This window comes from Miscanthus floridulus, chromosome 13 (genome assembly GCF_019320115.1).
Source record: "Miscanthus floridulus cultivar M001 chromosome 13, ASM1932011v1, whole genome shotgun sequence".
Classification (NCBI taxonomy): domain Eukaryota; kingdom Viridiplantae; phylum Streptophyta; class Magnoliopsida; order Poales; family Poaceae; genus Miscanthus; species Miscanthus floridulus.
The window spans coordinates 52,251,703-52,269,879 of record NC_089592.1 but is presented as its reverse complement, the minus strand read 5'-3'; the positions used below and the strand labels follow the sequence as shown (position 1 = coordinate 52,269,879).

The window sequence follows — 18,177 nt, the reverse complement described above, 5'->3', positions numbered from 1 at the left end:
TAACCTACAAAATATCTGGCTTCAAGCCATGAGACAAAGGCGGAGGCCTTTCTCCATAAGCAATTATACTGATATCAAAAACTCGGTTAAAGAGCTTATAGTCAACACCAAGAATTTAAAAAACGGGATTCATTTCTTTAGTTATAAACTTTCCGACAATCTCACAAGCCTTTGCCTCCACTGCTTCAACAAACTCTGCATCAAACTTGAACCGACAAGGCCTAACAAAATCAAAATCAGGAAACCTATACCGCCTAGTATCGATTCTCTTCACATGATAGCAAGGAGCCCAACCTCGGCAGTCCTCGTTGCTACTCTCGGACAGTTGCCGAGCCCCCTTGCGAGTGCGACGTCAGCAAAGCGTAAAACAGGTAAACCAGACAGAGGTAGGCCGGTATCCGCCTCTACCGAAGGAAAACGTCTTCTTGTTAGTTCGTGTTCAAATCCGATCTGAAATGACTTCAGCGTCTTCGCGTGCTCCGCACCCAGTGCCCGCTCCTATCCCCGCTCGTTCGATCTCCCGATCCCGCCACCGGAGGCGATGGCGGCGGCGCCGGCGGTAAGGTTCCCGGTCTTCGGGCTCGTGCGGCTGCTGGGCTTGGCCGCCGCGGCGGGCATACTCTTCTGGGCCGTCCACTTCCGCGGCGGCATGGCGCTCTCCACCGACGAGGAGAGCAAGCTCCCCATCTTCAACGTGAGGGACACCAAAACAAAACTTCTCTCGCCTCCTTCCGATTATTCTGCCGCTATCTCGTTTTGCAACAGCGGATCAAGTGTTGATCTTGGTGCCTCTGGCGTGGGAGCGTTTGATTCACTCTTCAACAATCGATCGTGCGTTTTCCGTGTGGCAGAGTTCTTGGTCTGTCTGGTCAACTAGAACATGCTATGTGAGGGGTAGTAATTGTAAACTTTGTAGAGGTTTAAGAGGAATCTTTGTGCCCACGGTTTGGTGATCGGCGGGGAGTTTTAGCATAGGTACGAATTTTTGGCTGGAGTGGTGAGTTCTTTGGTCATATCTGCTAATTCATAGAAGGAAGTTCCCTGTTTACACTGCTTTTTCCTGCAGTCTCATCCGTGTTGATATAGTGTACATACACTTTTTTTGCAGAAATGAAATATGTCCACAGATGAATAGCATTTCTCTTTTTAGTGTATGTTTCTGTCTATTTTGTTCCCTCTCCATCCATACATTGTGAATTGTCTAACTGGTCGATCTGTGTGTGGACTACAAGTGTTTGCTATTTTGTTCCTTCCACTACTCATGTTTAGCTGCAAACAAAATAGATATAGTGGTGATCCAGTGCTAGGCTAGTGACTAGTGTGTCCTGATGTGTTGACATAAGTGAAACAGAACATTTCGTATATTTGTTTGTTGATCTGCTAGAAAGATATTTCAACAAATAAAATTTCTTCCCCTTTTTCAGGTTCACCCCGTGTTGATGCTGATTGGTTTGGTGGCCTTGAATGGTGAAGGTTAGGACACGGCCACTCCTGTGCTGTTAACAATATTGTTGCATATTAATATTTCAGAATATCATTTCACGATACTGTCATTCACTACAATATTAGCAGAGTTCAGTTTCAGAATTTCAGAAAGGTTATCCAACTAATTAATTTTCCAAAGTGGGACAAAGAGTCTAGCATTATCACATCTTGCATAAACAATTTCTTGTTTTGTTGGTACTTGTGATTCCCGATTGAACCAACTTGCTAATATGAAAAGCTAGATACTATGTATATTTTTCTTGCTGAAGCCAACAGGAAATTAGGTGGTATCATCAAGTAAACATACAGAAAGCTTGAAAAGCGAAACAGAAAATACCTACTTTACCCCAGCACCTACAACCTGACCTGGGTCCAACCATTACCAATCAAATCAGGTTCCATGTAATTTCCATCAAATCCAATTATTTGGACGGCATATTTTAATGTTTTTTTGGTAGCCCCATTTTCCCCTGTTAAAACGGTGGCTGCTGATGCCTAGAATTTACCAAAGACCATTTTGATGCTAGTTTCAAGGACCTTGATGATTAGAATTGATTTAAATCATTTGAATTTATGTAGTAGATGTAAACTAATTTTCTTTGCTACTGTTTTTTTTTTTTTTTGTGTGTGGTGGTCATGATGTTTAGTGGATTGGTTACTTTTTTGCATGCAGCTCTTTTGGCCTATAAAACTGTGCCAGGAACCAAGAAACTGAAAAAGCTAGTGCACCTTGCCGTGCAGTTCCTTGCCATGTTTTTGAGTCTAATTGGTCTCTGGGCTGTCTGGAAGTTCCATGATGAAAGAAAAATTGACCATTTATATACACTTCACTCATGGTTGGGCCTTACTTGCTTCATCTTCTTCAGCTTGCAGGTAGACTAAGAGATATGAACTCTTCTGTTCAGTTCTTCTCTTATATTTTTCATATTTTCTCCTCTTTGGTCCTTATGTTTGAATCTCTGCAGTGGGCTGCTGGGTTTTGGACCTTTTGGTACCCCGGTGGATCAAGAAGTGTCCGTGCATTTTTGCTTCCCTGGCATGTCTTCTTTGGTATATTCATCTATGTTCTTGCTATCGCCACAAGTGTGACTGGACTCCTGGAGAAGTCAATCTTTATGCAGAGCGCCAAAATGATTGAGCGCTTCTCCACAGAAGCCATGTTTATGAACTCCCTGGGAATGCTGCTGGTGCTGTTGAGCGGCCTTGTTATTCTTGCAATCGTTAGTCCTGGACCCAGCAAGATCGACACATACAGAGGCTCTTCTGAGTGAGAGGAAATGATTACAGCTTAGTTTCTAAAGCTACGTTTTTAACCAGTAGCTGAGCATTTTTTATGTACATGTACCCAGAATTATGCTTCTGTTCTTTTGACATGGAGTTAGTCAATGTTGAGGATAATTTCAATCCTGTTAGTTAACAACTTCATTCAAGTTGTAGTAATAAATTTGTGGATGACGCTGACCAAATGAAATTACAGCTGAGAATACGACTGAATTAACCAGTCCTGGTTAATCAGAAGCTCACCATATTCCCATTTTAATAACTATACAATATCAACATTAATACAGTCTTGACAGAAATTAGAAAATCAAATTTTAAAATACTGTAATGGTATAAAAAAAGGTCATAGATGATATCACTTTTTCGCACTGTTCTCCTAAAAACACATTGTTTAAACGGCCGTTCGTTTGTCTATTTAAGTGGCTATTTAGCTCAAATAATGGCTAAACAGTCATTGCTTTTTTTAATACGATTATAAAGTAAACAAGATCTCCCATTTTTCGTTTTCAACCTAGCCAAGAATTTTCTCTAACAAGACTCCAAGATAATCTGGTTTTAACATGGAATATAATAAAAAGCTTTTTGTCTACGATGCTTGGGTAATCATCTGATTTGTTAACTATTTGTTTTTATTACTAAGATGTACATGCCCCCCGTGTTGCTCCGGGTCTTAGAAATAAAATTGGTGTATGCATAGGTGACTTTCTTAGGAATAACTACATTATTGTATATATGAGTTGACCTATATGTTCTTGCATCGGGTGTGGTCAAAATTAGTCAAGAAAATGAAAGAATCCAACAAAAACTAATAGAACCTCCTACAACTAAAAAGAACAAAGCGTGGACATTTTTTGGTGTGACATTTGTTTTGGTTCGTCCATCTACCCACCCCGTGCGATACACCGCACGATAGAAAAAGAAACTGTCATCCCTGCGATCCCCGTCTGCTTTGAAGGAAACAAATCGATCAGGAAACAATAATCATGCATGGAAGGAAACAATCATGCATAGAAGGAAACAATAATCGTGCATGAAAGGAAACAATCATGCATGGAAGAAAACAATAATCATTTACTCTTTTTTCAAATAATTGTCTTCATTTGGGAGCCCTTCATGCAGTTTAATAAGGGCTGGGAGCTAGGTTTGCGAGAACTTACTCTTAATTGGGTTGCGAGCTAGGGATGTAGCACTTCAATGGGTGTCTTGGTTGAGCTCTACAATTGCCAAAAATTGATGGTGCTGATAAATTGACAATCATGTAACTCTGCAGTACCTTTCTTTTTTTTTCAAAAAAAAGAGGGCAAATGCTACTTATGGTCGAATCTATGTTCTTTTTGTTGTTTTGATTTGATGCCCACAGCCCACAGCCCACAACCCACATGTTAACTTTCAGATGTGTTTGTAAAGAATCAAAAGGAGTTGGCCTAATGCCAATCTTTCTTGTCAGTCTTTTTCATTCTTTATATTTATACTAGGTAGCATGTCCGTGCGTTGCTACGGGATAACTAACAATTTATACTAAAAACATATGGATCGCACGATAAGATAACAATACTGTAAAAATTAAATACCAACGTTAAAGTAACATTTAATCCAAAAAGCAAAGTTTATGAATTTAACACAGTCATCCGAGTGCGCGGCGTCGCAGGCTCACAAACTTTACTTTATAGACCTTTCCATGATACGGCTAAGATAATGTTTTATATTGGCAGGAAGAAATCTCCGATATCCATTTCTTTCATTATAATCCATTTATCTGGACAATGTTTGAGTTGAGGGCACGGTTACAGTTTTTAGTAGCTTTGCGATATTGTCCGAAGCTATGAGATGATTGATGTCTTGCAATGATCCTTTCATTAATTTAGTTTTCTATCTATGTTTAATTGTTTATTCAGTCTATTTTATAGGCACGTCAGGTAGATAATGGATGACAAAATTGAAGCATCCATAATTTATCTCTTTGACTTTGAGTATGAGTTTTGTTTTTATTTTTTAATTGATATATTGTCCTTTTGTTTTTATCATAGCGTTAACATGGGCATGCATGAAAAATGAAGATGTCTTTACATTGCAGAAATCTTTCAAGAAGATCATGCATAGATTATTTTTGTATTGAATAATATATATATACAATCACCTAAATATTCTAATTAAACTATAAAATTTTGAATTAGGATATGAGGTAAGACATGCAAACAGATATTTCAAAACTACCTGTAGAGTCCAAAGAACTTAATAAATAAATCCTTCTAGAGGCAATGCAAATTCTCTCTAATCTTTCATTTGGTGTAGTTAGTGTTATTATAGTACCCGCATGTATTCATCGGAAATAAATCGTGGACAAACCGTGGACACTTTTTGGAGCGATATTCCAACATGGGTCCATCGTCCTTCTAATATCATTGAGGTAGATCACATAAAGAATGAGAGTCCCTCTATGAAATTGCTCACAAGAGACTCAAACTTATATCTGATCATGGTAACGTTGAATTGCTTTGCATCAAAAGCATCGGCAATGATAAACAGGGACATAGATTTTAGTATGCATAGTGGAGGAAAACTCAACCTTAGCCTTCTCAGTAGCTTTTATGAGCCTTTGCAGTGCTAACTTGTCCTTACTCAGATAGTCAAGAGGTGTATCATAAAATTATGCACCACCTAAGAAAAGTGTCACTATTGGTTGCCTTGACCTAAAAATGTGTCGAAATTAAGAATTACAACACCTAATTCAACATCTTAGAACAGACACTCAAGTGGATACCTTATTCTATAATATATAGTCTGTGTATAATAGTCCTAAAGCCACAAATATTTATACGGTGAGTCTAACATACTTTGTTTTAAAATTTTATGAGAGACTTTTAAGACACACAGTATTATCCATGTGACAGACACTAATATTTACATATATACTCAAACCTGTGTGTATAGGATTATATAGGAGATACAACGGAACTTATTCATGGATTTATTGGCGCATGAAAGAAATGGATATCGGAGAATTCTTTCTACCGATATAAAATATTATCTTAGCCATATCACGAAAAAGTCTATACAGTAGAGTTTGTGAGCCTACGACGCCGCGCTCTTCGTGACTGTATTAATTTCACGAACTTTACTTTTTGAATTAAATATCACTTTAACATCGGTATTTAATTTAACAGTATTGTTATCTTATCGTGTGATCCGTGTGTTTTTAGTACAACAGATTTAGTTGTCCCGTAGCAATGCACGGGCATACTACCTAGTATTAGATTGAATTATAAGATGGTGGGACAGTAAAACAAATAGCATCATAGTTTACATCTCCATTTTTAGGCTTTCAAAAACCTTTTGTGAATATGTGATCAACCTCTTTTTAGAAGTAGCAATACGCATTTACATGAAATTGAGAAACGAATAACAATATCATATTTGAGAAACTAGAGTGTATCCGGCTTCTATATCTCCTACAACTAAAAAAACAAAAGTAAGACTATTTTTTCGGGCGACTTTTTTTTAGGTCGCTCCTTCTTCCCATCCGTGCGATACTGTGTCCCCTGTCGCCCACTCCCTCCCCTCCCCTCGAATCACGCTCCATTCCCCTCCAATCACGCTCCCTCCCTTCCCCATGTGCGCACCTAACCCGCCACCACCTCTCCCATGTTCCCTCCCCCTCCCCTCCGCAACGCCACCATATGCTCCCTGCTCTCCCGATCTAGTCCGCCCTCCGCGGCCACGCAACTCGCCCGTCGCCCCTCGGAATTGTCGCACTTGGGTCCTTGCGCCCTGCCGCTGCTCGTCCACTGCCACGGCCTTCCTAGCTAGCCAAGCTACAACGCCGGTGGCCGCGACGGCCCCTTCTCTCCATCCGTACTCCACAAAAAAAGAGCAAGAAAGACGGCGATGGCACCAAGATCCTCCACCGTCCCTGCGACCTCCGTAGGCTGCGGCGTCCCCCCACCGGAGCGCAGCCCCTCTTGCGATCTTTGGCCGCCGCACACCGCGGCTGCATGGCCCCGCAGCAGCGCCGCCGCACCCCTCCCCTTGGGGTTACGATGCTGCCGCTGGTCGCTATGACGCCGAGGAGCCATAGCTCCGCCTGCCTTGACTTGCTAACGCGCTTTGCCTCTCCCAGCAGATTCGCTCCACCGCTCCCTCCTCTCGGTTCCGACGGCCCGATGCTGTGCCGCGCTAGCACAGGAGGCCTAAAGTGGGCAAACCATAACGGCGCACCCCGGCAGTCGACGCGCTCGATGATGGCCACGTCAACCTCTAGCGTCCCAGCCCAGGCGCAGTGTAACACCCTAGAATTTGCTTTTCTTCAAATAGAGTTAAATTCATTTAATTATGAATTTTAGTGTGCATTTAAGCCTAGGGAAAATAATAATCTTTATTGAAATTAAAATTCATCATAAGTTTAGCAACATGATTATGCATTATGATGCTGCATATTATTTTGTATTGCTTGGTTTGAAATCAGATTTCAAAATGATTTGAATTTGCATTCGCAACTTGGTTGGAAATTAGTTTAGAAAAATGGAAAAGGAATTTTCTTCTCCCTCCTTTGCTTTTGCCCTGTTGGCCTGCTCCTCTGCGCTGGCCCATCTTCTATGGCCCGCTCTCCTTTACTCTTCCCACGCTGTGGCCGCTTCTCCGCGCAGGCCATTCCGTTCCCCCACGGCGGCCCAAGCCGTGGCCTAGCTCTTCCCTCCACGGCAGTTGGCCCAGCAGCTCGCGCCCTGGCCCAGCACGCCGCCACGCCGCGTTCCCCCTCTCCCTGTTTCACTGATGGCTCTGGCCCACCTGTCAACATCACCTCCTTCCTCTATTTCATGACCGAGCCAGACACCGCTGCCGTCGCCGCTGAGTCCGTGCTGTCTACGCTGCTTGGCGTGGCCCGCATGCCAAGGCCACCCTTAAATTGTAGCCGCAGGATGCCGCACCTGCCCTTAGCTAACCCTAGCGCATCCTGCCCTGCCCTAGGTTCGCTTGCCGCCGCTCTGTTGGATCTCGCCAAGGAGAAACTGAAGCTGCCGCTGCCATTGACGCAGGCTGCTGTCTCGCCATCGTCAAAGTCCGTCCTCCTTACTTCGTCTTGAGGTGATGAAGCCATAGTTGCCCTTTTCCCCTCTCTCTCTCGGTCTTTGTCCCTCATACGCCGCCAGTCGGTTGTTCAGTAGGAAGACCAGAGCTTCCCGTCGAGCTACACGCCACCACCGAAACCTCCCCGGCCCGACACAAGTACCCTAGGTGAGTTCGCCTTCCCTTTTTCTATCTCCTCGTATTTTTCCCGTCAGTGTTCGGAGCTCGGAAACCGCTTCCGGTGAAGTTCCGGCAAGTGCTCGTCGCCGTCAATGGAGCACCGCTGGCTTGGTCCTGTTCCGGCGGCGGATTAAGCCCCAATCCACCTCGGCCATCCGATCTAAAATCTAAGGCCAGGATTAGAACTTACCCCTTCGCAGGTGAAATTTGCAAAAAAGGCCATTATAAATATTCGAGTCTCAACCCGCCGTCCCTGTAATCTTTCAAAAGAGACCCTCAAATTTTTGTTTATAGAACCCGCAGCCTATAGCACTTTTCAGAATACATTTTCTTCTTTAGAAAGCGTAGTTTCTTCGGTTTAGATCCAAAATATGTTTTCACCTATTTACAGTTTTACCACTAATCTTGTTTTAGCCATAAAATCTCCGTTTTACCTCTGATTTGATCCGTTCAACTTGCGTTAGGTTCATAATTAAGTAACCTACATGTTCATACTACTATTGAACATGTTTTTAACTTTTAAAGTTCAAGGTTAGATTTAATCTATTATTTTACTAAAGGAAAACTTGTTTAATTCATAATTTTTTCGTTTTAGCTCCGATTTTTGTGATCTTCGCGTCTGTGTGATCATAGCGAGATGTAGATTCGTTTTACAAACTCTTCATCTTGATTTTATGCTGATTGGTGTACTATTCTAATCTATAGCTTTTGTTTGCTATGCATGATTGTATGGATGCCTGTGTGGTGCTGTTTGATCTCGAGTAGACAATGAGTTTTGTGTTGGTGATCTGGAGCAACTCTTTGAAGATCAAGACCAGCAACGATACTTTGAAATAAGGCAAGTATACTATGAGGCTCCTTGTTACCTAATCACTTTAATGCAATCTCAATTCATGTGCATATGTTAATGAACTGCTTGGAGTCTACCTATCTTGATATTGATTATCCTGTCCTTGATATACCTATGTATTTTGCATGTGGGTAGTATGCTCAGTTTGCTCCAACTAATATTGATTAAAGAATACACTTAAAGATATATGCAACATGGTATTAAAAGATGCTTTTTAGCAACATGAAACCAAGGGGGCTAGAGCATTGGGCTTTTTCTTAGGGTGCTCTAGTTTCTCTCCATAAGGACTCATCTTTAAGTGACAACCCAGGACTAACAGTACAACCATGAGGACTACATGGATCTGGTCTTAGTCTAGTACCTTGCTCTTTCTAGTTTGTAGTAGTTTACCGAAAGGGCAAGAGGGACATACTAGGCTAGGTATAGGCCTCATCCCCAGGGTGTGTACTATGCTGCGTGTATCAGTGCCACTTTTGGAGATGACTCCATAACACTTGGGAGATGGAATCCTTAGCGACTGCTTCTTATTAGAACGATTGGGGAAAAGCTTTGTAGTGTACCCTACCTGCTCATCTTGGAAGTGTTTTGGGAGTTGCAAACCCGGGCATATGGGTAACACTACTCGTGGTGAAAGTGTACAACCTCTGTAGAGTGTAAATCTGATATATCAGCCGTGCTCATGGTCACGAGCAGCCTGGACCCTTACTGGATAGTTGGTTACTCAGATGGTTTGGGTTAAGATTAAATTGCTGATATCTCTAATTATTCATATTTGGGGAGCCTAAGCATAACTTAGCAACTTATGATTAATAATAAAATATGACCAACTAAAAGTGCTTACCGCGGTTCAGCCATGTCAAACCTTTTGAGCCTGCATCCCCTCATGTTATGCTTGCTAAGCGGTAGTAGCTTACGCTTGTTTTATTTCAATACTTTAGCAAAATCCCAGATGGATACCAGATGGAGGTTCTTCAGTGGAGTTTTTCAAGAGGTATTAGGCTTGTGATCAACCAGTTGACAATTCCTGTGGTATTGGAGGCTTCGCCAGAAGAATGGAGTTATAGTATATACTATAAATTAAGACCATGTCTTTTGTAATAAACACTTATGCGATATGTATTAAAGGCATTGTCTTTGATATTACCCCTTCATTTGTAGCTATATGTGTGAATTGCATTTCTGGGCACATATATGGTGTGTAACTGGTTTTATCCTTAAAATTAGGTGCTACACGCAGGCGACCCAGCAACCAGTTAGCGCGTGTGACCTAGCGACACAGCCTAGGAGCCGGCAACCCTGCCACCGGCGGCCACGATGCCTCCAACCCGAGCAGATCCAGGTATTGCTTATCTTAGATAGAGTTATGGTCAACAGTTTCCCTCATGTTGTACACTCTTCTTCATAAGTTTCCTCTATCTTTCATTAAATTACTATGTGCTCATTTGCTGACGGAGAAGACCAAAGGGAGATGATGCGTGTGTACAAGCTGCTACCACAGTCATAAAAAAAGATCAGTGCTAGGTGGGGCTTCTCGGTTCTCCTTCCTTGATCTATTCCATAATTTTGGTTACTTTTAAGGTTAAAAGATACACATATATCACTAGTTAAAAGATCATTGCTTGCATATGGCGTGCCTACCTACATGTCCTCTAACGAGGATCACAGAATAAGCATTTTATACGTTCTTGAACAAATTAAATTTGGCGTAGTGCTTACGGTTTTCCTTCATTTTTAGAGGTGTACTTATTCAGGGTTTCATATCTGGTTATGGCAAAGTGTGATCATCTAATACCGTCACAACATGCCAAGGTAAATTATCTAGGTGTAGTATGGATTTAATTTACTGTCATAATTTTGTATTGCACAGTTTATTTTTACATAATTCTTACTGTATTAGGTTCCTTACTATATTTTAATATGGGCTATAAGAAATTTATGCAGCCTTAGATTCCACTCAATCTCCCAATTTACAAATATTTAACTTACTGCCATAATTTCTGGGTGCATATTCTAACTTTTACATAATGCTTCGTGTATTAGGTTTCTTGCTTAGTCCTTCCATGATTATAGTCGCATCGTGACTTTATTTCTCTAGTAAAATGCTTACCGTTAATAACAGTTGTTGTTCAGTTCATGTAATTCCTGCTGGTGTTACCTTCCGTGCATCCCAGATAACTCTGATAGGTTGTGCACTATATCATCTACCATGGCATTTTACCTTCTGCCAACCTCTTCCTATACGAGTTGTCTTAGATTGGATTCATAGTTACTAGAACCTCTTCCTATATTGATGATACAAATTATACGAGTTTATGATACTTTTCTCAATTGTGTTTACTTGCTTAATACTAGTAAGCGAGATTCAGAATGATGCAAATTAGATTCTATCCCAGCAACTTTTAGGGCTCTCATGTGAATATGATGTTTTTAGATTATTTGCTTCAATTTTTTATATGATTTGTACGGATTTCAGTACGATGCAGAGTAGATTCTAATATAAATCCTACTGATTCCTCGATTTTCCCTTTCTACATATAATTATGACACTATTGTTACATATACATTTCAACAACCCCTTCTTATCAACAATACATTTCAGATTGGCTGCCTATAACTTTCTGAAAGTGTGCTGGTGCTAATCTAAAAAAGGGTATGCTATTGTTAATCCTAAAAAAAGAAGATATGCCGGTGTTACTTAAATAGGATATTACATATGGTTTCCAAATTTCAGTGCCATGCATACACTAAATTCAGCAGGCTCTTCTTACTAACAATATATTTCAGATTGGCTACCTATAACTTGCTGAAGGTGGCCTGGTGCTAATCCAAAAAAGGGTATCCTGTTGTTAATCCTAAAAAGAAAGGTATGTTGGTGTGAAAGCATCTAGGCCCCTAGTTGGGTTTCGGTGATTAATGACAATATGCGATTACTGTGACTAACGTGTGTTTTGTAGAAACAGTTGAGTTAGGTCATGGTAATGGAGATCGATCGGGCAATCATGGTTGTCATGCCCCTACGATGGAAATCGTTTCGGTTTTCAAAGGATGGACGACAAGGTTAAGGATGGACTAGTTCTAAGTGTCGATTGGAGTTGGAGAGACACTTAGAGTAGTTTAGGACTTTGTTTTTCCTTTGGCCGTACTATTAAGGGGGGTATGAATGGGTAGCTTGACCTAGGTGAGTCTAGTGAGTTAGGTGTGGTGCACACTTGTTAAAACTAGCACTAGGTAGCTCCACAATAGCCCTTTGATCCAATGGAGCAAACTTCATTCACATATGTTCGAGAGTTGGAAGTAAATGGAGGGTCAAATACTGACCGAACGTTGGCTCTAGTGTGACCGGACGTTGGCTCAGAGTTCGGTTAGTTCATTTGACCAAGGTGAAAGTGTCTAGAAGTGACCGGACGCTGTGAGGTCATGGTACCGGACACTGAGGTCCAATGTCTGGTCGACTCCAGTAAGGTCCCAAAGAGGGAGAATCCTAATCGGACGCGTCCGGTCAATGCTGATCGGACGCTGATCAGGTTCCAGCTACTGATCGAACGCTGCTTAGCAAGTGACCGGACTCTGGAGGTCCAGCGTTCGGTCGACATCAGTAAGGTTCTAGTGAGGGGAAAACGTGACTGGACGTGTCCGGTCAGTGTTGATCGGACGCTGCCTGCGTCTAGTCAACTCATAACCACTGGAGCTCGGGGTATACTGACCGGAGCGTCCGGTCATCATGACCGGAGCATCTGGTCACCCTGTAGAGGCACATAACGGTTCATTTTTCAGCCGATGTTATAAATACAACCTCCACTCTTGTGTGGGGGTACTTTTGCTTATTCCAACAGCTGAGAAACACCTTAGAGAGTGTCAAGAAGAGCAAGGTCCTAGTGAGGTGATTGAGATTTGAGAATCCTAAAGAGAGCCCTCATTAGTGAAGATCAAGAGTAGCAAAGTGTGCATCCAACTTCTCATTAGACTTGTCATGGTCAAGTGAGAGTTCGTGCTTGTTACTCTTGGTGATCGCCATCACCTAGACGGCTTGGTGGTGATTAGGAGTTCGGTGATCACCCGATGGAGCTTGTGGGTGACCCAACTCAAGTTGTGAGCGGTTGTGGGTGATTCACTACGACGGAGTGTCGAAGAATCAACCCGTAAGGATCAAGGGGGAGCTACACCCTTGCACGGGTGCTCCAACAAGGACTAGTGGGGAGTGGCGACTCTCCGATACCTCAGCAAAACATCGCCGCGTTCCTCCATCTCTATTTACTTTAAGCATTTACTTTGAGCAATTCAATTCATGTCTTTACATTCTTAGAATTACCATGCTAGAGTAGGATTGGAACTTAGGTTGCAAGTCTTTTGTGCGGTAGAATAATTAGATACACTTTTTAGGCACAAGGGGTTAATTGGGCTCATCATAGGATTTAATTATTGCAAAGAAATTTAGAATTAGCCCAATTCACCCCCCTTGGGTATCTTGATCCTTTCAATTGGTATCAGAGCCTCGTGCTCACATATTTAGGCCTAACCGCCTATAGCAAGATGTCTCACAGGGATGGACCTCCTCTTATCTTTGAGGGAGATGACTTTTCTTATTGGAAAATTCGCATGGAGGCGTATCTAGAGGCTCTAGATGTTAGTATACTTAGAGCTTACCTCACAAGGCTTCCCAAAACCTCAGGATGCTACTAACATACAAGGCGATGAGGTGAATTACTGAGAAGTGGAATGCAAAGGCTTAAAACACTATCTTTAGAGGTCCTTTGCAAATATGTGTTTAATCGGGTGAGGAACCACAAAGACTGCCCATGCAGCTATGGTTGGACATTTGTGCGCTCCATGAGGGAACTAAGAGTGAGCGTGAGGAACGCTATCATCTTATCATGAAAAAGCTCAACTCTTTTGAAATGCTTCCTAAAGAATGTGCTAATGAAATATATTCATGTTTGAATGTTCTTGTAGAGAAAGTCAATGGGCTTGGACTTACTCAAATGCAACCATCCGATGTTGTAAGAAAGATCTTGAGTGTCCTCCCCATTGAAAAATATGAGCATATTGTGACCGTGCTACATCAAGGTGATCTTTCCACCGCTACACCGACACAAATCTTAGGAAAGATCAATGCTCATGAGATGTACATGCACATCACTGCCACAAGATGGCTCATCCTCTACCAAGAAGAAAGATAAGGATTTAGCATTCAAAGCTAGCCAAGAGAAGGGCAAAGCAAGACTTGAGTATGAGAGCTCAAGTGAAGATGAAGTTGATGATGAAAGTCTTGCTCTTATGGTGAAGAAGATCCGCCAAGATGCTAAAGAAGCTCAACAAGAGTGGCATCAAGTTTGATGGCAAGAAGAAGAAGTTCTTCACTAGCTCTAGAAGGAAGCCAATCTCCGAGATGGATTGCTTCAATTATGGAGAACTTGGTCATCTAGCACACCAATGCACTAAGCCCAAGAAAGACAAGTTTAAGAACAAATACAAGGGCAAGAAAGATGACTCAAGTAATTAAGAAGAAGAAGAGAAGAAGAAGAACAAGCCATACAAGAAGAGAGATGGCAAGAAGAGGGATTTCCACAAGAAGAAGAAGAGTGGAAAGGCATACATTGTCGGTGATTGGCTCACGGACATTGATTCATCTAGTGCCTCATCCGATGATGATAGTGACAACGAGAAGGTGGCCGTAATTGTTATCAACTCTTCATCATCTTCATCGCCACCACCGCCATCATCCTCTACACACCTATGCCTTATGGTCAAGGGTGACCGCAAGGTATCGAACAATGATGATAGTAGTGATGATGAGCATGCTAGTGATAATGATAGCGATAGTGATGATGATGAATATGAATCACCTACTTATGATGATCTTGCTAGATTGCTAAAACAATACACTAAGATCATTATAAAGACTAGAGCTAAAAATGATACACTTTTAGAAAAATGTGACATAGCCGAAAAGGCTAGTGTTGAGCTTAGAGAAGCAAACGATGCTATAACATCCAAACTCAAGGAGCTCAAATCTTCTAAGAAAGAGCTTAAAGATAAACATGATAAACTTGAGAGGACACATAATGAGCTCATCACTAGCCACAACAAGCTAAGAGAAGAATATACCACTCTTAAGGTTAATCATGATACCCTTGTTATTGCTCAAGAATTCTTATCCAATGAGCCACATGATGCTACTAATGATGTTGTTAAGATTGATATAGCTACATTATGTGATGACTTGATTATTGAAAGCAATGAGCAAAGTTCTAGTAGCAAGGGCAAGCAAGTGGTTGAAGCCGATGACTATGATGAGTTTGTCAAGCTCAAGAATGACAATGCAAAGCTCAAGAAAGATCTTGAAGAACTCAAAACCACCAAGCCTATTGTGCTAGAAACTATTGTTCATGATGATGGTTCATCATGATTGTTCGAGAGTTGGAAGTGAATGGAGGGTTAAATACTAACCGGACGTTGGCTCCGGTGTGACCGGACGCTGGCTCAGAGTCCGGTCAGTTCATTTGACCAAGGTGAAAGTGTCTGGAAGTGACCAGACGCTGCGAGGTCATGGTACTGGACGCTGAGGTCCAGCGTCTGGTCGACTCCAATAAGGTCCCAAAGAGGGAGAATCCTGATCGGACGCGTCCGGTCAATGCTGACCGGACGCTGCTCAGGTTCTGGCTACTGACCAGACGCTGCTCAGCAAGTGACCGGACTCTGGAGGTCCAGCGTCCTGTCGACATCAGTAAGGTTCCAGTGAGGGGAAAACGTGACCAGACGTGTCCGGTCAGTGTTGATCGGACGCTGCCTGCGTCCGGTCAACTCATAACCACTGGAGCTCGGGGTATACTGACTGGAGCGTCCGGTCATCATGACCGGTGCGTCCGGTCACCCCACAGAGACACATAACGGTTCGTTTTTCAGCCGGTGTTATAAATACAATCTCCACTCGTGTGTGGGGGTATTTTTGCTCATTCCAATAGCTGAGAAACACCTTAGAGAGTGCTAAGAAGAGAAAGGTCCTAGTGAGGTGATTGAGATTTGAGAATCCCAAAGATAGCCCTCATTAGTGAAGATCAAGAGTAGCAAAGTGTGCATCCACCTTCTCATTAGGCTTGTCGTGGTTAAGTGAGAGTTCGTGCTTGTTACTCTTGGTGATTGCCATCATCTAGACGGCTTGATGGTGATTGGGAGTTCGGTGATCACCCGGCGGAGCTTGTGGGTGACCCAACTCAAGTTGTGAGCGGTTGTGGGTGATTCACCGCGACGGAGTGTCGAAGAATCAACCCGTAGAGAGCACTTGATCCTTGCGCAGATCAAAGGGGAGCTACACCCTTGCGCGGGTGCTTCAACGAGGACTAGTGGGGAGTGGCGACTCTCCGATACCTTGGCAAAACATCGCCGCGTTCCTCCTTCTCTATTTACTTTGAGCAATTCAATTCATGTCTTTACATTCTTAGAATTGCCATGCTAGAGTAGGATTGAAACTTAGGTTGCAAATCTTTTGTGCGGTAGAACAATTAGATACACTTTTTAGGCACAAGGGGTTAATTGGGCTAACCATATGATTTAATTATTGCAAAGAAATTTAGAATTAGCCCAATTCACCCCCCCTCTTGGGTATCTTGATCCTTTCATGGTGTTACTTAATTAGGATTAGGCTGTGCGCTTTGTATTTCTCTATGCCATGTCAATCATCTGATTTGTGTTTGTTAAATGTCTCATAGTTTCCTGACCCTCAAACTCTATACAAACCCAGGTAGGCTCCATGGTACAAGCCAGGTATCCATGCTGACCTCCTCGCTTGAATACGATTTATCAGAGCCTTCTCATGTGGATCAAAACGACAAAACACATGTAGTTCAAAATTCGGTTCTACGATGCCAGCTTACCAATGCTTTTAGTGATAGTAGAGTTCGAATTATTTTTCATATGATTATAGTAGTCTGCTTAGTTTTAGTGAAGCTCTGTACTCTGGTTGAAATGGTTTCTTTTGGGCTATAATTATTAATATATTTGAATATTGAATTATGATGCACTGGAGAGTTGTAAATAACTTCCTTACCTTTCTATTGTGTGCCTAAACATTAGACTCAGATGAACTACAAATTTCTGAATGTTAGTCTGTTTCAGGTAGCAGGAAACTGCATATATGCACATATATTTCTGGAGTACTGGCTTATTGCTGCACTGACCAGAAGTTCATGTTCAGAACCATTGTCATGCGGCAGTTTCTCTCTACCCATTACCTGTTTGTGCTAGCATCGTGCCCCTTCAATGCAAGCTTGCTCTCATGTTACCTTCATTTGCCTCACGGAGGTAGATTGATCGATATTCTCTGACACCTGCTATCGTTCTGGTTCAAATACATTGAATTAATTTAGGTTATGCACTCTGGAATTGGTCAGAGGTATGGTGCCTATTTTGACTGTCTTCATGATAAAGACAACCTGAAGCATGGAGGCCATTGAATTGCCACTGCCCTTGTGTGCTTGTCTAGATGCTATTTTCTTTTTTCGGACATTTTTTATTTATCTAGGTTGTCTAACTAGATTTTTTTCTGAGTGAAACTTGTTTTGGCTATAGATACCACAATGTCAATGTCATTTGTTTGTGAATCTATGTTGTGAAAACCATTTGACTGACATTCAACAGTCTAAGCATGGCTTTTTCATGACCCAATGCCTACCTGATTTATCAACTTTTGGAGCTCAGAGGGGATTGAACATGTCCTTTTTTTTGTCTTCATATCATGGAAGAGTCACCAAAGTTTAGGAGAAACCAACTGTGACAGATTCATATTAGTTTAATTTTTTATGGCCTGGATTCAACCATCATCCGTCCCCTCCTTTTTAATTTGAAGATGCATCAGAGCCCATTGTGAGTAACTATATAAGCAGGCATATTTATGATTCAAGAGGAGTAATTCCTACCGCAATGAACCTGTATTTCTATGCACACTTGTTTTCTAGATTTTTTAGATTGATTCAAGTTCCTGATTTTTTTTTCTGCATGTTGCAGCTGCTAGCTGATGGAGTGAAAGCCAAGCTTAACTGCTGAAGCATGAAAAGCAATTACCTGTTTGTGCCAGCATCGTGCCCCTTCACTGCAAGCTTGCTCTCATGTTACCTTCATTTGCCTCACGGAGGTAGATTGATCGATATTCTCTGACAACTGCCATCTTTCTGGTTCAAATACATTGAATTAATTTAGGTTCTGCACTCTGGAATTGGTCAGAGGTATGATGCCCATTTTGACTGTTTTCTTGATAAAGACAACCTGAAGCATGGAGGCCATTGAATTGCCACTGCCATTGTGTGCTTGTCTAGATGCTATTT

General features: G+C 42.0%; 1 protein-coding gene across 1 annotated transcript; it reads left to right on the top strand.

The window, feature by feature from the left end:
• The first annotated feature begins 465 nt into the window (after window positions 1-465).
• Window positions 466-2,979, top strand: LOC136500809 (transmembrane ascorbate ferrireductase 2). Its single transcript, XM_066496254.1, has 4 exons — window positions 466-694; window positions 1,425-1,473; window positions 2,159-2,358; window positions 2,451-2,979. Exons 1-4 carry the CDS (start codon window positions 542-544, stop codon window positions 2,754-2,756), a joined length of 708 nt encoding a protein of 235 aa, XP_066352351.1. The 5' UTR covers window positions 466-541; the 3' UTR covers window positions 2,757-2,979.
• Window positions 2,980-18,177: the final 15,198 nt, after the last annotated feature.

Coding starts and splice junctions, on each gene's coding strand:
- LOC136500809 (XM_066496254.1), top strand. CDS start 542: ATGGCGGCGGCGCCGGCGGTAAGGTTCCCGGTCTTCGGGCTCGTGCGG. Junction 695..1,424: donor GCAAGCTCCCCATCTTCAAC/GTGAGGGACACC, acceptor CCCCTTTTTCAG/GTTCACCCCGTGTTGATGCT. Junction 1,474..2,158: donor GGTGGCCTTGAATGGTGAAG/GTTAGGACACGG, acceptor TTTTGCATGCAG/CTCTTTTGGCCTATAAAACT.